This window comes from Oncorhynchus clarkii, chromosome 8 (assembly GCF_045791955.1).
Source record: "Oncorhynchus clarkii lewisi isolate Uvic-CL-2024 chromosome 8, UVic_Ocla_1.0, whole genome shotgun sequence".
Classification (NCBI taxonomy): Eukaryota; Metazoa; Chordata; class Actinopteri; order Salmoniformes; family Salmonidae; genus Oncorhynchus; species Oncorhynchus clarkii.
Window position 1 is genome coordinate 20,245,705 of NC_092154.1, and position 24,123 is coordinate 20,269,827.

At 40.2% G+C, this 24,123-nt stretch overlaps 2 protein-coding genes and 2 pseudogenes across 2 annotated transcripts; all 4 read right to left on the reverse strand.

The window, feature by feature from the left end:
* Positions 1–2,368: 2,368 nt before the first annotated feature.
* On the reverse strand, positions 2,369–3,403 carry LOC139415566 (trace amine-associated receptor 13c-like). The gene has a single exon (XM_071163675.1). The coding sequence runs from the start codon at positions 3,401–3,403 to the stop codon at positions 2,369–2,371; it is 1,035 nt and encodes a 344-aa protein (XP_071019776.1).
* A 2,624-nt stretch (positions 3,404–6,027) lies between these two features.
* On the reverse strand, positions 6,028–7,877 carry LOC139415409 (trace amine-associated receptor 13c-like; annotated as a pseudogene).
* Positions 7,878–11,610: 3,733 nt separating this feature from the next.
* LOC139415410 (trace amine-associated receptor 13c-like) lies at positions 11,611–12,446 on the reverse strand (annotated as a pseudogene).
* Positions 12,447–12,916: 470 nt separating this feature from the next.
* Positions 12,917–14,603, reverse strand: LOC139415567 (trace amine-associated receptor 1-like). The gene is made up of 2 exons (XM_071163676.1): positions 14,584–14,603; positions 12,917–13,973 (listed from the first exon to the last, which is right to left on the reverse strand). The coding sequence occupies exons 1-2, from the start codon at positions 14,601–14,603 to the stop codon at positions 12,917–12,919; spliced, it is 1,077 nt and encodes a 358-aa protein (XP_071019777.1).
* Between the last annotated feature and the right edge of the window lie 9,520 nt (positions 14,604–24,123).

Here is a 24,123-nt window from a genome sequence, read left to right on the forward strand (position 1 = left end):
GAAATATCACATTTACATAAATATTCACACCCTTTACTCAGTACTTTGTTAAATCACCTTTGACAGCGATTACAGCTTTAAGTCTTCTTTAGTATAACGCTACGAAGTTGGCACACCTGTATTTGGGGAGTTTCTCCCATTCTTCTCTGTAGGTCCTCTCAAGCTCTGTCAGGTTGGATGGGGAGTGTTGATGCACAGCTATTTTCAAGTTTCTCCAGAGACGTTCAATCGGGTCCGGGCTCTGGCTGGGCCCCTCAAGGACATTCAGAGACTTCTCCCGAAGTCACTCGTGCATTGCCTTGGCTGTGTGCTTAGGGTCGTTGTCCAGTTGGATGGTGAACCATCATCCCAGTCTGAGGTCCTGAGTGCTATGGAGCAGGTTTTCATCAAGGATCTCTCTGTACTTTGCTGTGTTCCTCTTTTCCTCAATTCTGACCAATCTCCCGGTCCCTGCTGCTGAAAAACATCCCCACAGCATGGTGCTGCCACCACCAAGGATGGTATTGGCCAGGTGATGAGCCGTGCCTGGTTTGCTCCAGATGTTAAGCTTGGCATTCAGGCCAAAGAGTTCAATCTTGGTTTCATCAGACCAGAGAATCTTGTTTCTCATGGTCTGTGGGTGCCTTTAGGCGAACTCCAAGCCGGCTGTCATGTGCCTTTTACTGAGGAGTGGCTTGCGCCTGGTCACTCCACCATAAAGGCCTGATTGGTGGAATGCTGCAGAGATGGTTGTCCTTCTGGAAGGTTCTCCCATCTCTACAGAGAAACTCTGGAGGTCTGTCAAAGTGACCATCAGCTTCTTGGTCACCTCCCTGACCAAGGCCCTTCTCCCCCAATTGCTCAGCTCTAGGAAGAGCCTTGGTGGTTCCAAACTCCTAACCTCCTCCCTTTAAGAAAGATGGAGGACACTGTGGTCTGAATACTTATGTAAATAAGCTATTTCTGTTTTTCATTTTGTATAAATTAGCAAACATTTCTGAAACTTGTTCTCGCTTTGTCATTATGGAGTATTGTGTGTAGATGATGAGGATTCTTTGTTGTTGTTTAATCAATTGTAGAATAAGGCTGTAATGTATTAACATTTGGAAAAAGTTTGTGTGTGGGGGGGGTCTGAATACTTTCTGAATAAACTATGTATGTATGTGTGTGTGTGATGTATGTATGTACTAGATATGGGAGTGGAGAGGCTACAGTAACTCATTAGTGAATATTGCTGGATTTGCTGTGGATAGGTCTAATGCAATCTTCTCGATGTTCAAATAAAATGTTATTAAATTGCTTTTGAATCCTATAACCCTGTGGCTGATGGTTTAAAAAAAGGACTAACAGCAAGGAAAATATTTGTCACACTTATTTGTCTGTACCGGTTATGGACATATTTATTTTAACAATTGTAATATTGAACAACAGGTTTGCAATACATTTCCAGAAATGATCGTTCTAAACCCCTTCCTGAACCAACTGTAAAATAATGCATACACCATGGGATTCATAGTTCAATTCAAATATCCAATCCATATAAATGTTACAGACAAAACTGGTGGTGTAAAGTAACTAATAAATGGATCAATGCAGTTGGAGACTGTTGGAGATAAAAGGGTGTCCAGAATGATAGAAATACCCTCATAATGATACCAAGTGTTTTGGTGGCCTTTCTCTGTGATTTGCCTACAGAGTTCTGATTGGTTGTACCATGAATTGAATGTGCCTTTCTCTGTGCTATAAGGAAAATCTTTAGGTAGATGCTAATCATCCCTACTCCTGGGATGTAGAATGAGATCACTGAAGACACAGTACTCAATACTTGTGAAACTAAAGAACCTCACAGGCAACATATTTATAGGAAAACTTCAAATTCCCCAAATATTGCACTCTGCTTCCTGATCTGCATGTCATGCTTTTCAGTCACATGATCCACCTCTATGCTCTGCTTTACAGAAAGATCAAATTTAAAACGGGCTCGAACCCGGGTACCTGCTGTTTAGTTCAACATCAGCCATTAGACCGAAAACTGTTTAGCTCAACACCAGCCATTATATTCAAAGATGATTGAGTTAAAAGAAAATCCAAAGATACATTTTGTGTTCTTTATGAAAATGTATTGTAAGGTAGGCCTATGCTACATTGAAAATACAATAAAATGTAAATAAAAGAGAAAGGATTTATACGTTAAACACAGTTACACAAAAAGACCTGGCAAGTACTGACAGCAGTAGAATGTGCAGAAGAGGTTTTGTCAAATGCTTCTCTTCATTTGTCTCCTTGAACACATTATCCAATGTGGCCATGTCATTGTTTAGGTTTTAAAAGTGAAGTGCATACTGTTCACACACAGTTTTGCAATATATTAATGTAGCTTTACAATATATCATGTAGTAGCAAATACATTTATATAAGAAGAATGTCTATTGAATATTTTCAATGTCACAATGAGATTAAGACATTTTCGAAACCAAGGATAAAACAGTGCATAGATGATTGGATTTGCAGTAGAATTAAAGTAACCCAGCCAGATAAACACTTCAAAGAGAATAGGTGGTGTGCTAAAGTTTGTGTATGGATCAACTATGGAATTAACAAAGAAAGGCAGCCAGCAAAAGATGAAAACACCCACCACAATGCCTAAAGTTTTAGCTGCTTTCCGCTCTGACCGTTGAGACACCACACCTCTACCTCCCTCATTGGAATTATTTTGTCTGTCTTCAATCTTCCTTAGATGTTCTTTTGCCACCAAAAATATTTTGGTATACAAACCCACCATTACAGAGCACGGAAAGAAAAAGGCTATCAATGTGTCTAGGGTGCCCCACAGAGCATTAAGGAAAAGATTACAACTTCCCAGGCAGTATATAGATGCAATGAATTCATCCAGTCCTCTTACATTTGCTTTGGAATATAGTAGGCAATAGGAGTACAATGCAGCAACGGCCCAACTGGCAAAAACCATGAGCCATGCAATTGGTATAGTAATCTTGGTGGAATAGCGAAGTGGACTGCACACAGCTTCATATCGATCTATGGCTATGAATACCAGGTGGAAAATTGAAACAGATGTGAGGAACATATCAAAACTAGAATGCAGCAAACAAAAAGCATCTCCAAAGTACCAGCAGCCCTCCACAGCCCTCATTGTACTAAAAGGCATCACAGTTACTCCAAGCAGCAGGTCTGCAACTGCCAAAGACATTATAAGTATGTTAGTTGGCGTGTGGAGCTGTTTTATGTGAGCAATGGAGATAATGACCACACCGTTCCCTAGAATAGTAACCAGCATACCTGAAACAAAAAAAAAGTATAAAGCTATTTGAACTCCTTCACTGAAAATTTCTCTGGTGCAGGAGGCATTTGATTCTGGATAACATAAAAACTTTGGATCCAGATGTTGATGAGATGAGATATCCATTGCCAAAAAGAAAAAGACATTCAAGTTAGAGCTGATCACTTGCAACTGTAGTCACAGGTGCAGGTGTGTGAGTGGTGCTGAATTCAGCACAGTCTTCTTAGAAGAATGACAGTGTTTATATACCCTATTGGACATATTTTGGTCACACCCCTTTCCCAGCTACCAGCCAGTTATAATAGGTTACATGATTTACATCTGTTTATATTATGTGTATGTTCAAGTAATGTACACCAGCAGTATGATAGTGCACTAAGATAATGATGTCATGAGCTCTCAGTTCATTTGGGCCACACAACACAGACTTACTGTTCCAGCAATAGGCACGAGGGGGAGACAAAGAACAATATTCAACAAGGTGACAGGCACAGTCATCACAAGCATTGAAACGTTTGTTTCAAGCAAGTAGCTTTATTTGAAACAGCTTAAAAGCAGCTTCTGTTACATTTTCACTCAAGCTTTATAACTTTGAGTTGCATAACTGTCACATGCTACATCCCATCATAATTAATGTATTTATTTGAACACACACCATACAATGTCAACTGAAACTTTACTCAGAATACAATCTAAATCTACAAGAACCTCTGTGAAAGACGTGACCACTGATGATGATTCTCAAAGCCCTCCTGAACCAAGGCCCTTCTCCCCCAATTGCTCAGCTCTAGGAAGAGTCTTGGTGGTTCCAAACTTCCTCCCTTTAAGAATGATGGAAGCCACTGTGTTCTTGGGGACCTTAAAAGTTACAGTAATGTTTTGGTACCCTTCCCCAGGTTTGTGCCTCGACACAATCTTGTCTCAGAGCTCTACGGACAATTCCTTCGTTTTTGCTCTGACATCCACTGTCAACTGTGGGACCTTGTATAGACAGGTGTGTGCCTTTCCAAATCATGTCCAATCAATTGATTTTAACACAGGTGGACTCCAATCAAGCCGTAGAAACATCTCAATGATGATCAATGGAAACAGGATGCACATGAGCTCAATTTCGAGTCTCATAGCAAAGGGTCTGAATACTTATGTAAATAAGCTATTTCTGTTTTTTTATTTTGGATAAATTAGCAAACAGTTCTGAAACTTGTTTTCGCTTTTTCATTATGGAGTTTGTGTGAGATGATGAGGATTTAAAAAAAATCTATTGTAGAATAAGACTGTAATGTAACAACATTTGGAAAAAGTGTGGGGGGGTCTGAATACTTTCTGAATACACTATGTATTTATGTACAGTGGGTCAAAATAAGTATTTATTCAGACACCAATTGTGCAAGTTATCCCACTTAAAAAGATGAGAGAGGCCTGTAATTTTCATCATAGGTACACTACAACTATGACAGACAAAATGAGAAGAAAAAAAATCCAGAAAATCATGGTGGAAAATAAGTATTTGGTCAATAACAAAAGGTTATCTCAATACTTTGTTATATACCCTTTGTTGGCAATGACAGAGGTCAAACGTTTTCTGTAAGTCTTCACAAGGTATTCACACACTGTTGCTGGTATTTTGGCCCATTCCTCCATGCAGATCTCCTCTAGAGCAGTGACATTTTGGGGCTGTTGCTGGGCAACACGGACTTTCAACTCCCTCCAAAGATTTTCTATGGGGTTGAGATCTGGAGACTGGCTAGGCCACTCCAGGACCTTGAAATGCTTCTTACAAAGCCACTCCTTCGTTGAGCTGGCGGTGTGTTTGGGATCATTGTCATGCTGAAAGACCCAGCCACGTTTCATCTTCAATGCCCTTGCTGATGGAAGGAGGTTTTCACTCAAAATCTCACGATACATGGCCCCATTCATTCTTTCCTTTACACGGATCAGTCGTCCTGGTCCCTTTGCAGAGAAACAGCCCCAAAGCATGATGTTTCCACCCCCATGCTTCACAGTAGGTATGGCGTTCTTTGGATGCAACTCAGCATTCTTTGTCCTCCAAACACGACGAGTTGAGTTTTTACCAAAAAGTTATATTTTAGTTTGATCTGACCATATGACATTCTCCCAATCTTCTTCTGGATCATCCAAATGCTCTCTAGCAAACTTCAGACGGACCTGGACATGTACTGGCTTAAGCAGTGGGACACATTCTGGCACTGCAGGATTTGAGTCCCTGGCGGCGTAGTGTGTTACTGATGGTAGGCTTTGTTACTTTGGTCCCAGCTCTCTGCAGGTCATTCACTAGGTCCCCCCGTGTGGTTCTGGGATTTTTGCTCACCGTTCTTGTGATCATTTTGACCCCACGGGGTGAGATCTTGCGTGGAGCCCCAGATCGAGGGAGATTATCAGTGGTCTTGTATGTCTTCCATTTCCTAATAATTGCTCCCACAGTTGATTTCTTCAAACCAAGCTGCTTACCTATTGCAGATTCAGTCTTCCCAGCCTGGTGCAGTTCTACAATTTTGTTTCTGGTGTCCTTTGACAGCTCTTTGGTCTTGGCCATAGTGGAGTTTGGAGTGTGACTGTTTGAGGTTGTGGACAGGTGTCTTTTATACGGATAACAAGTTCAAACAGGTGCCATTAATACAGGTAACGAGTGGAGGACAGAGGAGCCTCTTAAAGAAGAAGTTACAGGTCTGTGAGAGCCAGAAATCTTGCTTGTTTGTAGGTGACCAAATACTTATTTTCCACCATAATTTTCAAATAAATTCATTAAAAATCCTACAATGTGATTTTCTGTAAAATAATGCATACACCATGGGATTCATAGTTCAATTCAAATATCCAATCCATATAAATGTTACAGACAAAACTGGTGGTGTAAAGTAACTAATAAATGGATCAATGCAGTTGGAGACTGTTGGAGATAAAAGGGTGTCCAGAATGATAGAAATACCCTCATAATGATACCAAGTGTTTTGGTGGCCTTTCTCTGTGATTTGCCTACAGAGTTCTGATTGGTTGTACCATGAATTGAATGTGCCTTTCTCTGTGCTATAAGGAAAATCTTTAGGTAGATGCTAATCATCCCTACTCCTGGGATGTAGAATGAGATCACTGAAGACACAGTACTCAATACTTGTGAAACTAAAGAACCCCACAGGCAACATATTTATAGGAAAACTTCCAATTCCCCAAATATTGCACTCTGCTTCCTGATCTACATGTCATGCTTTTTAGTCACATGATCCACCTCTATGCTCTGCTTTACAGAAAGATCCAATTTAAAACGGGCTCGAACCCGGGTACCTGCTGTTTAGTTCAACATCAGCCATTAGACCGAAAACTGTTTAGCTCAACACCAGCCATTATATTCAAAGATGATTGAGTTAAAAGAAAATCCAAAGATACATTTTGTGTTCTTTATGAAAATGTATTGTAAGGTAGGCCTATGCTACATTGAAAATACAATAAAATGTAAGTAAAAGAGAAAGGATTTATACGTTAAACACAGTTACACAAAAAGACCTGGCAAGTACTGACAGCAGTAGAATGTGCAGAAGAGGTTTTGTCAAATGCTTCTCTTCATTTGTCTCCTTGAACACATTATCCAATGTGGCCATGTCATTGTTTAGGTTTTAAAAGTGAAGTGCATACTGTTCACACACAGTTTTGCAATATATTAATGTAGCTTTACAATATATCATGTAGTAGCAAATACATTTATATAAGAAGAATGTCTATTGAATATTTTCAATGTCACAATGAGATTAAGACATTTTCGAAACCAAGGATAAAACAGTGCATAGATGATTGGATTTGCAGTAGAATTAAAGTAACCCAGCCAGATAAACACTTCAAAGAGAATAGGTGGTGTGCTAAAGTTTGTGTATGGATCAACTATGGAATTAACAAAGAAAGGCAGCCAGCAAAAGATGAAAACACCCACCACAATGCCTAAAGTTTTAGCTGCTTTCCGCTCTGACCGTTGAGACACCACACCTCTACCTCCCTCATTGGAATTATTTTGTCTGTCTTCAATCTTCCTTAGATGTTCTTTTGCCACCAAAAATATTTTGGTATACAAACCCACCATTACAGAGCATGGAAAGAAAAAGGCTATCAATGTGTCTAGGGTGCCCCACAGAGCATTAAGGAAAAGATTACAACTTCCCAGGCAGTATATAGATGCAATGAATTCATCCAGTCCTCTTACATTTGCTTTGGAATATAGTAGGCAATAGGAGTACAATGCAGCAACGGCCCAACTGGCAAAAACCATGAGCCATGCAATTGGTATAGTAATCTTGGTGGAATAGCGAAGTGGACTGCACACAGCTTCATATCGATCTATGGCTATGAATACCAGGTGGAAAATTGAAACAGATGTGAGGAACATATCAAAACTAGAATGCAGCAAACAAAAAGCATCTCCAAAGTACCAGCAGCCCTCCACAGCCCTCATTGTACTAAAAGGCATCACAGTTACTCCAAGCAGCAGGTCTGCAACTGCCAAAGACATTATAAGTATGTTAGTTGGCGTGTGGAGCTGTTTTATGTGAGCAATGGAGATAATGACCACACCGTTCCCTAGAATAGTAACCAGCATACCTGAAACAAAAAAAAAGTATAAAGCTATTTGAACTCCTTCACTGAAAATTTATCTGGTGCAGGAGGCATTTGATTCTGGATAACATAAAAACTTTGGATCCAGATGTTGATGAGATGAGATATCCATTGCCAAAAACAAAAAGACATTCAAGTTAGAGCTGATCACTTGCAACTGTAGTCACAGGTGCAGGTGTGTGAGTGGTGCTGAATTCAGCACAGTCTTCTTAGAAGAATGACAGTGTTTATATACCCTATTGGACATATTTTGGTCACACCCCTTTCCCAGCTACCAGCCAGTTATAATAGGTTACATGATTTACATCTGTTTATATTATGTGTATGTTCAAGTAATGTACACCAGCAGTATGATAGTGCACTAAGATAATGATGTCATGAGCTCTCAGTTCATTTGGGCCACACAACACAGACTTACTGTTCCAGCAATAGGCACGAGGGGGAGACAAAGAACAATATTCAACAAGGTGACAGGCACAGTCATCACAAGCATTGAAACGTTTGTTTCAAGCAAGTAGCTTTATTTGAAACAGCTTAAAAGCAGCTTCTGTTACATTTTCACTCAAGCTTTATAACTTTGAGTTGCATAACTGTCACATGCTACATCCCATCATAATTAATGTATTTATTTGAACACACACCATACAATGTCAACTGAAACTTTACTCAGAATACAATCTAAATCTACAAGAACCTCTGTGAAAGACGTGACCACTGATGATGATTCTCAAAGCCCTCCTGAACCAAGGCCCTTCTCCCCCAATTGCTCAGCTCTAGGAAGAGTCTTGGTGGTTCCAAACTTCCTCCCTTTAAGAATGATGGAAGCCACTGTGTTCTTGGGGACCTTAAAAGTTACAGTAATGTTTTGGTACCCTTCCCCAGGTTTGTGCCTCGACACAATCTTGTCTCAGAGCTCTACGGACAATTCCTTCGTTTTTGCTCTGACATCCACTGTCAACTGTGGGACCTTGTATAGACAGGTGTGTGCCTTTCCAAATCATGTCCAATCAATTGATTTTAACACAGGTGGACTCCAATCAAGCCGTAGAAACATCTCAATGATGATCAATGGAAACAGGATGCACATGAGCTCAATTTCGAGTCTCATAGCAAAGGGTCTGAATACTTATGTAAATAAGCTATTTCTGTTTTTTTATTTTGTATAAATTAGCAAACAGTTCTGAAACTTGTTTTCGCTTTTTCATTATGGAGTTTGTGTGAGATGATGAGGATTTAAAAAAAATCTATTGTAGAATAAGACTGTAATGTAACAACATTTGGAAAAAGTGTGGGGGGGTCTGAATACTTTCTGAATACACTATGTATTTATGTACAGTGGGTCAAAATAAGTATTTATTCAGACACCAATTGTGCAAGTTCTCCCACTTAAAAAGATGAGAGAGGCCTGTAATTTTCATCATAGGTACACTACAACTATGACAGACAAAATGAGAAGAAAAAAAATCCAGAAAATCACATTGTAGGATTTTTAATGAATTTATTTGAAAATTATGGTGGAAAATAAGTATTTGGTCAATAACAAAAGGTTATCTCAATACTTTGTTATATACCCTTTGTTGGCAATGACAGAGGTCAAACGTTTTCTGTAAGTCTTCACAAGGTATTCACACACTGTTGCTGGTATTTTGGCCCATTCCTCCATGCAGATCTCCTCTAGAGCAGTGACATTTTGGGGCTGTTGCTGGGCAACACGGACTTTCAACTCCCTCCAAAGATTTTCTATGGGGTTGAGATCTGGAGACTGGCTAGGCCACTCCAGGACCTTGAAATGCTTCTTACAAAGCCACTCCTTCGTTGAGCTGGCGGTGTGTTTGGGATCATTGTCATGCTGAAAGACCCAGCCACGTTTCATCTTCAATGCCCTTGCTGATGGAAGGAGGTTTTCACTCAAAATCTCACGATACATGGCCCCATTCATTCTTTCCTTTACACGGATCAGTCGTCCTGGTCCCTTTGCAGAGAAACAGCCCCAAAGCATGATGTTTCCACCCCCATGCTTCACAGTAGGTATGGCGTTCTTTGGATGCAACTCAGCATTCTTTGTCCTCCAAACACGACGAGTTGAGTTTTTACCAAAAAGTTATATTTTAGTTTGATCTGACCATATGACATTCTCCCAATCTTCTTCTGGATCATCCAAATGCTCTCTAGCAAACTTCAGACGGACCTGGACATGTACTGGCTTAAGCAGTGGGACACATTCTGGCACTGCAGGATTTGAGTCCCTGGCGGCGTAGTGTGTTACTGATGGTAGGCTTTGTTACTTTGGTCCCAGCTCTCTGCAGGTCATTCACTAGGTCCCCCCGTGTGGTTCTGGGATTTTTGCTCACCGTTCTTGTGATCATTTTGACCCCACGGGGTGAGATCTTGCGTGGAGCCCCAGATCGAGGGAGATTATCAGTGGTCTTGTATGTCTTCCATTTCCTAATAATTGCTCCCACAGTTGATTTCTTCAAACCAAGCTGCTTACCTATTGCAGATTCAGTCTTCCCAGCCTGGTGCAGTTCTACAATTTTGTTTCTGGTGTCCTTTGACAGCTCTTTGGTCTTGGCCATAGTGGAGTTTGGAGTGTGACTGTTTGAGGTTGTGGACAGGTGTCTTTTATACGGATAACAAGTTCAAACAGGTGCCATTAATACAGGTAACGAGTGGAGGACAGAGGAGCCTCTTAAAGAAGAAGTTACAGGTCTGTGAGAGCCAGAAATCTTGCTTGTTTGTAGGTGACCAAATACTTATTTTCCACCATAATTTTCAAATAAATTCATTAAAAATCCTACAATGTGATTTTCTGTAAAATAATGCATACACCATGGGATTCATAGTTCAATTCAAATATCCAATCCATATAAATGTTACAGACAAAACTGGTGGTGTAAAGTAACTAATAAATGGATCAATGCAGTTGGAGACTGTTGGAGATAAAAGGGTGTCCAGAATGATAGAAATACCCTCATAATGATACCAAGTGTTTTGGTGGCCTTTCTCTGTGATTTGCCTACAGAGTTCTGATTGGTTGTACCATGAATTGAATGTGCCTTTCTCTGTGCTATAAGGAAAATCTTTAGGTAGATGCTAATCATCCCTACTCCTGGGATGTAGAATGAGATCACTGAAGACACAGTACTCAATACTTGTGAAACTAAAGAACCCCACAGGCAACATATTTATAGGAAAACTTCCAATTCCCCAAATATTGCACTCTGCTTCCTGATCTACATGTCATGCTTTTTAGTCACATGATCCACCTCTATGCTCTGCTTTACAGAAAGATCCAATTTAAAACGGGCTCGAACCCGGGTACCTGCTGTTTAGTTCAACATCAGCCATTAGACCGAAAACTGTTTAGCTCAACACCAGCCATTATATTCAAAGATGATTGAGTTAAAAGAAAATCCAAAGATACATTTTGTGTTCTTTATGAAAATGTATTGTAAGGTAGGCCTATGCTACATTGAAAATACAATAAAATGTAAGTAAAAGAGAAAGGATTTATACGTTAAACACAGTTACACAAAAAGACCTGGCAAGTACTGACAGCAGTAGAATGTGCAGAAGAGGTTTTGTCAAATGCTTCTCTTCATTTGTCTCCTTGAACACATTATCCAATGTGGCCATGTCATTGTTTAGGTTTTAAAAGTGAAGTGCATACTGTTCACACACAGTTTTGCAATATATTAATGTAGCTTTACAATATATCATGTAGTAGCAAATACATTTATATAAGAAGAATGTCTATTGAATATTTTCAATGTCACAATGAGATTAAGACATTTTCGAAACCAAGGATAAAACAGTGCATAGATGATTGGATTTGCAGTAGAATTAAAGTAACCCAGCCAGATAAACACTTCAAAGAGAATAGGTGGTGTGCTAAAGTTTGTGTATGGATCAACTATGGAATTAACAAAGAAAGGCAGCCAGCAAAAGATGAAAACACCCACCACAATGCCTAAAGTTTTAGCTGCTTTCCGCTCTGACCGTTGAGACACCACACCTCTACCTCCCTCATTGGAATTATTTTATCTTCCTTAGATGTTCTTTTGCCACCAAAAATATTTTGGTATACAAACCCACCATTACAGAGCACGGAAAGAAAAAGGCTATCAATGTGTCTAGGGCGCCCCACAGAGCATTAAGGAAAATATTACAACTTCCCAGGCAGTATATAGATGCAATGAATTCATCCGGTCCTCTTACATTTGCTTTGGAAAATAGTAGGGAGAATAGCACTGGAGTAATATGATCACATTTTTTGGTTCTAGTCAGGATTGCCGTATTTAGCACTAACTGAAGTTTATTTAGTGCTTTATCTGGGTAGCCGGAAAGTAGAGCATTGCAGTAGTCTAACCTAGAAGTGACAAAAGCATGGATACATTTTTCTGCATCATTTTTGGACAGAAAATGTCTGATTTTTGCAATGTTACGTAGATGGGAAAAAAGCTGTCCTTGAAACAGTCTTGATATGTTCGTCAAAAGAGAGATGGGATGTTTAACGGGTGTCCTGACTCTGTGAGGTCATTAAAGATACCATGGCACTTATTGTAAGAGTAGGGGTGTCAACCCCGGTGTCCTCGCTAAATTCCCAAACTGGCCCTCAAACCATCATGGCCACCTAATCATCCCCAGCTTATAATTGGCTCATTCATCCCCCTCCTCTCCCCTGTAACTTTTCCCCAGGTTGTTGCTGTAAATGAGAATGTGTTCTCAGTCAACCTACCTGGTAAAATAACAGTTCAAAGAAATTCAGGTGGGCCACAGAATTACTGTTCCGGCACTAGGAGGAGACAAAGAACACTATTCAACAAGGTGACAGGCACAAGTGTCACAAGCATTGAAATACATTTATTTCAGGCAAACAGCTTTATATGAAACAGGTTAAAAGCCGCATTTGTTACATTTTCACTCAAGCTTTATCTTTTAGTTGCATAACTGTCACATGTTACATCCCACAATAATTCATATATTTATTTGAACACACATCATACAATGTCAACTGAAACTTTACTCAGAATACAATCTAAATCTACAAGAACCTCTGTGAAAGATGTGACCACTGATGATGATTTTTAAAGCCCTCCTGAACCAAGTGTAAAAGAAAGCATAGACAATAGGGTTAAAAGCAGAGTTCAAATATCCAAACCAAACCAGGGTATCCCCCAACAGCGGGGGGATGGAGTACTGTATGAAAGGGTCAATGATGAGGCACAAGGAAAAGGGACTCCAGCAGATTAGAAACACTCCCACTACTATTGCCAGAATATTTGCCCCTCGTCTCTCTCTACGTCCAGAGTCTGCCTCTTTAAACTGACGAGATAAATCTTTAATGGACCTGGCCTGAGCCCTGGCAACCCAATATATCTTGGAATATATACAAATCAAGATCATGCCTGGGATGTAAAAACAGAAGGCGGATGCTACTAAAGCTGCCACTGGACTAAAGAACACCTGACAGCCTCCAATGCACTTGACATGTGTTTCATAGAAATCCTCCCTGCCTTTCAGATTGATCTCAGGGAAGATCATTCCATAAGAAAAAATGGCAGGGACCAGCCAACTGGTGGTGATCATGATCAATACAGTGTTATTGGTGATGATCAGTCTGTACGACAGTGGCCTGCAGACAGCAAAGTAACGATCAATGGAGATGAAGGATAGATGGAAGATGGAGGATGTGCTCAGCATAATATCAGTGCTGGTGTGGAGCTTACACAGAAACCCTCCTAGGTACCAACAGCCCTGGACAGAGCGCACAGCACTGCACGGCATTACAAACACTCCCAGAAGGAGGTCACACACAGCCAAGGAGACGAGCAGTTGGTTTACGGAGGTTTGAAGCTGCTTGAAGTGTGCAATGGAGGTGATGACCAGAAGATTCCCAATAACAGTCACCAGTATGGCCAACACCATCGATGTGAACATCGGAACCTGAACGCTCAGGGGTCGAGCAAACCTCACACACGATCCACTCAAAGACTCGTAGCAGAAAAGAGTCTGTGATTTCACAGTGCTGTTGAGGTTCGAAGTATTTGAGAAGTCCATTCCACCTGGTGTTTTGGGCCTAGAGACAAGGAACAATTTGATCACATCTTTAAATGTGTTTTTCAACATTTTTCATTTTTTCATCCATCATCTACATTTATGTTTGCAAAAATTAACTGGACTTACTTTCAATTAAAGTTTTGCAAGAATATTGTTACTGTAACAGACGGAACACAGAACTGCTGGTCCAAAACGTTGTTCTGAGTCAGATTATTGGGCTTCTGAAAATACAACACATCCTGCTGATTATGCTTCCCATCCAATATCTTCATGAAATAGTTACACATTTAATAAACACAGTTTTTATCAAACTTTTATACTATATTTTCATAGTATGTAAATGTAATCATGCAACTTGAACCACAACTTCCGTAAATGGCTAGTGTCATCAACATTTTCAAACACCATAAGTTAATGAAGCAAAATTATGACAGCATCAACTAGTCATACTGTATGTGGTTCTTGATTGAAAGGTCACAAAGAAAGAAAATAGTGTTGGAATGTCATCTTTCTTATTCTTGTTCCTTTGAAAATACAAAAAAGTAGTATGACTAAAACCTCAAACCTATATTCACCTTAATATCTACAAATATTGTGTATGTATTTCATTAGTTCTCAGCAATCAATACCTCAATCCGTATTTGTCCATGGGAAGCACTAAGAATTAAAGGTGGTTGATTTTGAGCTCTGGTCAGGATCCTTTCAGCTGAGGGAAACAAAGAGACAAGTAAACACTGTAGTCATGTTGACTTGTTGAAAAAATTGGTTATGAAATGATGGTGCGTAATATAGATCATGCATATGAAAAGCTTAATCTCACCTAATCATAGTCAGCAAACCATGCACAACCTCCTTCAGTCTCAGGCTCTACGAGCACTTAGACTTTCCTCTGAGCATTATATAAACAGACGGATGCTGTTGAAGGGACGCCCCAAAAATGATCACAACAACATTTTGGAACTGTTTAGTATTCTGTCCGCTCCACAGCCAATGAAATCATGGTTTTATTCTGTGGAGACTCCTACTGTATGTTGTTCACTGTGTCTGATGAGTCCACGTGATTCAGTTGGCAACAGATATTCAACAATTATGGGCCCAGTTGTAATAAACAATTGTCATTGTAACAATGCAGGATTGTGCATCATAATCTGCCAAGATGGCAATCAAGCGTAAGCAAAGATAACACATCTAATTCTTCAAGAATGAATGAGTGTACTTTATACTGCATGACCATGACCAAATGACAATTGAGCAACAGAGGTAGTATGTGACCTCTATGACCTGTGTCATGGCAACCACTTTTTGCCACGGCTTTCAGATGAGTCTTCTGTCAAAGTAATGATTCTGGTAAATAGGATAACAAATACACGTACCAGAGGGCCCTGTTAGCACCTATAATCTGACTTCTCCTTTAATGATGATGCCATTCCCACAGGTGTCTCGCCACTCAGAACGTGTTGATAAACAATGAGGATGATGTCATGTTTGGCAGTTTATACTTCATTTTGATTAGGTTCTGATCATGCAACAAAGAGGCAATGTCGAATTTGAAAAAACAACAAAGCTGAGCCCCTGCCACTAGGGCTGTAGAAATGTAGCCCCTCTTCAATTTAATTGAAATTAAATTGAGCAGAACCCCTGACCCTAGCTTCTTGTCTAGCCTAACCCTAAAAAGAACCCTAACCCTAGTTAGCATTGACTCGCAAACCTCTAATTTCATTCATACTGGACACAGATACATAAAAATGGTGTCCACAATTTAAACTCACTCTGGAAGTAGTTATTAAAGTGCCTAATTGCCAAAATCCCAAAGTATACATTTAACCTTCGTCATTGGACTATATGATATGAGCACAGATTTTACTTCAACAAATATAATCTGTTTAAAATAATATGAAGATTTTCAAGATGGATAATTGAGCATGTGCATGCTGTAAATGTACCCACATTTTAATATACTGTATTATACATTATTGTGTTTTTGGTTAATCTGTAACAAGTTTTCAGTTGTTTAAAAATAAAACATGTGTGACTTTGCTTTGTGTACCAAATAATTAAATAATATTCCAGGTTCTGATCATCAAATCAAATCAAATGTATTTATATAGCCCTTCTTACATCAGCTGATGTCTCAAAGTGCTGTACAGAAACCCAGCCTAAAACCCCAAACAGCAAGCAATGCATGTGTAGAAGCACGGTGGCTAGGAAAAACTCCCTAGAAAAGGCCAAAACCTAGGAAGAAACATAGAGAGGAACCAGGCTATGTGGGGTGGCCAGTCCTCTTCTGGCTGTGCCGGTTGGATATTATAACAGAACATGGCCAAGATGTTCAAATGTTCATAAATGACCAGCATGGTCCAATAATAATAAGGCAGAACAGTTGAAACTGGAGCAGCAGCACAGCCAGGTGGACTGGGGACAGCAAGGAGTCATCATGTCAGGTAGTCCTGAGGCATGGTCCTAGGGCTCAGGTCCTCCGAGAGAGAGAAAGAAAGAGAGAATTAGAGAGAGCACACTTAAATTCACACAGGACACCGAATAGGACAGGAGAAGTACTCCAGATATAACAAACTGACCCTAGCCCCCGACACAAACTACTGCAGCATAAATACTGGAGGCTGAGACATTGTTTCGCTGATTTAGCTGATTCATTGTTTCGCAGCTCAAGCAGCAGGAATTATTTGTCTATAAATGAGATTGTGAAAACATGTGTGCATTAAGGTGATATTCATACCATTACAGATGTATGGACCTTGTGACAACATATAGATGATGTAATGCATTATAGATGATGCCAAGGGAAATACTGTACCATGACTATTGACTGTTTTTAGTGTCTCAAAACTATATTTGAGTGTTGTTGCTTTTTTGTATTGTAAGCTATTGTATGTGGAGTGACACTAAAAGGTTCAATGTAGCCATTTTTATCTCAATATACAATCTTTTCTGGGTAACAATGATGTACCTTACTGTGATTGATTTAAATTAAAATGGTCAAAAATAACTTCTTACCGAAGAGCATTTTCTCAATCAAGATTATTTCTAGGACTATCTGGGAGTGGTCTGAGTGGGGAGGTGAAAACTGAAGGCTCGCTGTTATTGGCAGAGAGGTTTGGAACTCTCGTATTGGTTAACTAATAACTAATTATTAACTATGAACTAATTTGGTGATGTCACCAGGCAGGCCAAAACTCAACCCCATCAAAACAGAGATAAAAATGGCTGCTTTGGGCCATTAAGAAATGTTACTTCTGGGGAAGTAGATATAGGGCCTCATTGCCAAAATCACAAAGTATCCCTTTAAAGATGGGAAAACAAACAGGAATATCAAACATCCGAGGTACGAAAAACTGTTCAAACGTGCTATACACCCTGCTTGCATCTCTGTATTTCGAATGTAGATTAGGCCTACCTTAGAAGAAAGTACTCTAAAGGACATAAAATGTATCTTTGGATTTGATTGGTGTTAAACTAAACTAAACAGCTCTTTGGTCTAATGGCATATGTTGAACTAAACAGTTTACATTTATCAGACACTCTTATCCAGACAGATTTACAGGAGCAATTAGGGTTAAGTGCCTTGCTTAAGAGCACATCAACAGATGTTTCACCTATTCAGCTCAGGGATTCAAACCAGTGAGCAGTGACCTTTCGGTTACTGGCCCAACGATACTAAACGCTAGGCTAACTCCCCAGCTCAACACCAGACATTTGGTCTAATGGATGGTGTTGAACTAAACAGCAGGTACCCGGATTTGAGTCCCATTTGAAATGTGTTGTAAAGCAGAGCATAGAGTGGATCATGTGACTGAAAAGCATGACATGCAGATCAGAAAGCAGTGACAGATTTGAGGCATTGAGGAGTTTTACTATAAATACTTGGCCTGTGATGGAGGATGTATTTAGATTCAAAGCAAAGTACCAAGTATTGTGTCTTTGGTGATCTCATTCTACATCTCATGAGTAGGGATGCTTAGCATATATCTAAAGATAGCACAGAGAAAGGCACACTCATTTCAGGGAGCAACAAATCAGAACAAATCACAGAGAAAGACCTACAAAACACTTGGTATCATTATGGGGTATTTCTATCATTCTGGACACCATTTCATATCTCCAACTGATCCATTTATTAGTTACTCTAACCCACCAGCTCTGCTTGTAACATTTATATGGATTGGCTATTTGAATTAAACTATTAATCCATGGTATATGCAATGTTTTACATTTGATTCAGGAGAGTTTAGAATGATAATTTCTAGTAAAATATTTCAAATCGATTCTCCTCCCTCAACTTCCAGACTTGTCTCCGTGCTGTACATCGCCTTGGTCCGTACAATTGACCTTATTTTAGCTCCCCAAAAACATAATCCTTCCAGATCAACTGTAATGTCAATACCATTGTAAAGCACAATTTCTCCCCTTTCCAACAGAATCATTTACATGACCCCACGCTGCCCATTTCTGCATGATTCAAGAAGGCAATGAGCCCCGTCGGGTCTTTTTAAAAATGGCGGGTGAGGTAGCGAAATTCATGCGTGATAGTGAGAAGGAGAGATGTTGTGTGGGAAAATGTATCACCTTATCGCCTCTAAAATGTAAATAAAACACTATAAAGAGTTTATATAACGTGTCATTACATACCTATTTGAAGGTTTGTGTCAAATTTGAATTGGGTTTTTAGGGCGGTGCTAAAGTGATCTTAGAAGTAAACAGCGGCTTTGAGAATGAGGATCGCATGCAATGATGATGCAAAACATGACTAGGTATCCCCCCTTACCCCTGTCACTGTCCATTTCTTGTTTTTAAAGGATAATATAAGTGCTACACCTGGTGGAGAGAGATTGTAAGACAGAAATTGTTGCTTTATGCGTGCTGTACGTTACGACATGACACGTCAAGATGTAACGGAGGGTCAGTTTTTTCAACTTTTCTCCAATACTATAGAGCCATTACCATGTCGACCAACGCTTGAATAGAAACCTAGTTCACACCCCCGATTTTGACGTCACTACAGTCCCATTAGTTTTCTTTGTAGCCTCGTTTGAATGTTGCGGTTGCGCACATTTGTACGGAATGGGGTGAGTTTACGTTATATAGCTATCTGCCAAACTTTTAGTTTTTTCACTTTTAATACATTTACCAACGTCTTAGTTATTTCCTCGCTCAACTTTTTTCATTAAACCTTTTCTCCCCCATTATCTGGGAATGGTTCTACAGGACCTCCACCAGCCGAAAAAGCTAAGTAGTAACATTAACACTATGCCATCTATTTGCAGTCGATGTACTAAAAATGTACAAGAGAACTATATCCTTATGGTGAGAATAGCCGTGTTGCAAGCACAGCTTCTGATGCAATTGTTAGGCAAGGGCAATTTAAGTGTAGGAAAGGATGAAACAGCGTTTGTGCCACCAGTAAGTACAGATAGTAGTATAAACTCCACAGACCTACTCTAAAAGGATTTCGGAGCCATCATCAACTCAGTTGGTTTTGTACTCATTGCCACAGTAATACCCCAGATCTAGTTTGTCATGTGGAATAAATATTGTGGATCTAAATATTTTCCTCATAATCCTGGACTATCGGACCACCATTTTATTACGTTTGCAATCGCAACAAATAATCTGCTCAGACCCCAAGGATCAGCAAATGCTGTGCTATAAATTCTCGGACAACCCAAAGATTTCTAAATGCCCTTCCATACTCCTTCCACCCACCAAACGACGTCGGAGTACAAAAATTGGTTAACCACCTAACTGAGGATCTTAATTTAACTTTAAGTAATACCCTAGATGTAGTCGCACACCTAAAAACCTTTGTCACAAGAAATTTGCTCCCTGGTATACAGAAAACACAGAGCCCTGAAGCAAGATTCCAGAAAATTGGAACGGAAATGGTGCTCCACCAAACTGGAAGTCTTCCGACTAGCTTGGAAAGACAGTACCGTGCAGTATCGAACAGCCCTCACTGCTGCTCGATCATTCTATTTTTACAACCTAATTGAGGAGAATAAGAACAATACAAAATGTATTTTTGATACTGTCGCAAAGCTAACTAAAAAGCAGCATTCAACAAGAGAGGATAGCTTTCACTTTAGCAGTGATAAATTCATGAACTTCTTTGATGAAAAGATCATGATCATTAGAAAGCAAATTACAGACATACTTTGAATCTGCATATTTCTCCAAAGCTCAGTTGTCTTTAGTCTGCACAGAACTGCAAGGACCTAGGATCAATGGAGACACTCAAGTTTTTTAATGCTGTATCTCTTGACACATTCATGAAAATAGTCATGGCCTCTAAACTGTCAAGCTGCATACTGGACCCTATTCCAACTAAACTACTGAAAGAGCTGCTTCCTGTGCTTGGCCCTCCTTTGTTGAACATAATAAAGGTCGCACTATCCACCGGATGTGTACCAAACTCACTAAAAGTGGCAGTAATAAAGCCTCTCTTGAAAAAGCCAAACCTTGACCCAGAAAATATAAAAAACTATCGGCCTATATCAAATCTCCCATTCCTCTCAACAAAAAAAAATTTAAAAGCTGTTGCGCAGCAACTCACTGCCTTCCTGAATACAAACAATGTATACGAAATGCTTCAGTCTGGATTTAGACCCCATCACAGCACTGAGACTGCACTCATGAATGTGGTAAATTAGCTTTTGATTGCGTCAGACCAAGGCTCTGCATCTGTCCTCATGCTCCTAGACCTTAACACTGCTTTTGACACCATCGATGACCACATTCTTTTGGAGAGATTAGAAACCTTAATTGGTCTACATGGATAAGTTCTTTCCTGGTTTAGATATTATCTGCCTGAAGATATCAATTTGTCTCAGTGGATGGTTTGTCCTCTGTGTTTCAGACATAAGGACGTCGATGGAGGCAAATGTTTTACTTTTAAACTCAGACAAAACAGAGATGTTAGTTCTAGGTCCCAAGAAACAAAGAGATCTGCTGTTGGATCTGACAATTAATCTTGATGGTTGTACAGTCGTCTCAAATAAAACTATGAAGGACCTCTGCGTTACTCTGGACCCTGATCTCTCTTCTGACGAAAATATCAAGAATATTTCAAGGACAGCTTTTTTCCATCCACGTAACATTGCAGAAATCAGAAACTTGTTGTCCAAAAATTATGCAGAAAATGCTTTTGTCACTTCTAGATTAGACTACTGGATTAAGCACTAAATACACTTCAGTTAGTGCTAAACATGGCTGCTGGAATCCTGACTAGAACAAAAACAATTATCATATTACTCCAGTGCTAGCCTCTCTACATTGGCTTCCTGTTAAGGCTAGGGCTGATTAAGGATTTACTGAGTGACACAGACTCGGTCTCGACCTTTAAGTCTTTATTGAAGACTCATCTCTTCAGTAGGTCCTATGATTGAGTGTAGTCTGGTGCAGGGGTGCGAAGGTGAATGGCAAGGGACTAGAGCGACGAACTGCCCTTGTTGTCTCTGCCTGGTCGGCTCCCCTCTCTCCACTGGGATTCTCTGCCTCTGACCCTATTACTATCACTGGCTTACTAGTGCTCTTTCATGACGTCAATAGGAGGGATGCCTCACTTGAGTGGGTTGAGTCGACATGATCTTCCTGTCCGGTTTTGCGCTCCCCTCAGGCTCGTGCGGTGGAGGAGATCTTCGTGGGCTAGTCTCTGCCTTGTCTCAGGGTAGTAAGTTGGTGGTCTGTTGATATCCCTCTAGTGGTGTGGGGGCTGTGCTTTGGTAAAGTGGCTGGGGTAATCCTGCCTGGTTGGCCCTGTACGGGGGTATCGTCGGACAGGGCCACAGTGTCCCCCGACCAACCCGTCTCAGATTCCAGTGTCTGTGCTGCAATAGTCTATGTGCAGGGGGGCTAGGGTCAGTGTGTTATATCTTGTTTAATGTTCCTGTTTTATCTGGTGTCCTGTACAAATTGAAGCATGCTCCCTCTAATTCTCTCTCTCTCTCTCTCCCTCTCCCTCTCCCTCTCCCGGAGGACCTGAGCCCTAGGGTCATGCCCCAGGACTACCTGACCTGATGACACCTGGCTGTCCCCAGTCCACCTGGTTGTGCTGCTGCTCCAGTTTCAACTGTTCTGCCTGTGGCTAGGGAACCCTGACCTGTTCACTGGATGTGTTACCTTGTCCCGGACCTGCTGTTTTCGACTCTCTACTGCACCTGCTGTCTCGGCCTCTGAATGATCGGCCATGAAAAGGCTAAGCCAACTGACATTTACTCCTGAGGTACTGACCTGTTGCACCCTCTACAACCACTGTGATTATTATTTGACCCTGCTGGTCATATATGAACATTTGAACATCTTGAAGAACAATCTGGGATTAAATGGCCATGTACTCTTATAATCTCCACCCGGCACAGCCAGAAGAGGACTGGCCACCCCTCAGAGCCTGGTTCCTCTCTAGGTTTCTTCCTAGGTTCCTGCCTTTCTAGAGAGTTTTTCCTAGCCACCGTTCTTCTACATCTGCATTGCTTGCTGTTTGGGGTTTTAGGCTGGGTTTCTGTAAAACACTGTGACAAATAATGTATTGTGTCATTTTGGAGTCACTTTTATTGTACAAAAGAATATAATATATTTCTAAACACTACTACATTAATGTAGATGCTACCATGATTACAGATCATCCTGAATTAATTGTGAATAGTGATGAGTGAGAATTTTACAGAGGGTCAAAGATCATACCCCCCCAAGATATGCTAACCTCTCACCCATACCAATAACAGGGGAGGTTAGCATGTCTTGGGGGTATGATATTTTGACCCTACTTATAAGAATCTTAAGGGGTGTCAATAATTTGGACCCCTACATAAAAATAAAAATAAATAAAAAGTATTACTTGTTAAACTAAACATCTTTCTCTGAGCAATTGTAGTAGTATAAAATAAAACAATTTCCCATTTTTTTGGAGCGTACAATATACTGTAGCTCAGTATTTTAATTATTTATTTTATGCAGTAATTTCTGCTCATCTTTATCAAGGGTGTCAATCATTTCGAATCCCACTGTATTTACTTGACACCCCTGTTTCAGACCCCACAAAATGATTGACACCCCTGTTTTCCTTTCAATATCTCACCTTGCCGAGGATAACATCACAAAGCCTTTTTCTACAATGTTTTATGAGATTAGTGAATGCGTTGGGAGGGATCTTAGACAATTCCTTAACACAGAATATTTCCATATCCTTGATATCCTTTGTCTGTGCTTATGGACTGCCCTCTTCAATTCAAGTCTGGCGTCTGAGATGGCCATGTCAATTTCAACAATTTCTTTGTGGATTTTAGTACTTATAGTTATTGTCTTGCTGGAAGATCCACTTGCGGCCAAGTGTAAATCTCCTGGCAGAGGCAACCAGGTTTTTGGCTAAAATGACTTGGTACTTAATAAAGTTCATGATTCCGTTGACCTTAACAAGTGCCTTAGGAAGCAAAATAGCCCAATAACCTCAAAGATTCACAAGTGTGGCTCCCGAGTGGCGCAGCGGTCTAAGGCTCTGCATCTCAGTGCTAGAGGCATCACTACAGACTCTGGTTTGATTCCAGGCTGTATCACAACTGGCCGTGATTGGGCGGCGCACAATTGACTCAGTGTAATTTTGGCCAGGATAGGCCGTCATTGTAAATAAGAATTTGTTCTTAACTGACTTAAATGCCTAGTTAAATAAAAAAATATTTTTTATCACCACCATATTTTACAGTAGGTATGAGATACTTTTCTACATATGCTTCTATTTCTCAACGCCAAACCCACCACTTGTGTGCGTGGCCAAAGCGAAGTGCCAATGCCGTGTATCAGACTCCAGGCGGTGCTATGGTCAGACGACAAAGTACATTTTTCAATTCAACTCAAGATGTTTCATACCCCACCTCTCAGCCATGCAGGTGGTGATACAGTGCCTTGCGAAAGTATTCGGCACCCTTGAACTTTGCTACCTTTTGCCACATTTCAGGCTTCAAACATAAAGATATAAAACTGTATTTTTTTTGTGAAGAATCAACAACAAGTGGGACACAAACATGAAGTGGAACAACATTTATTGGATATTTTTTTTTTATACTTTTTTAACAAATCAAAAACTGAAAAATTGGGCGTGCAAAATTATTCAGCCCCTTTACTTTCAGTGCAGCAAACTCTCTCCAGAAGTTCAGTGAGGATCTCCG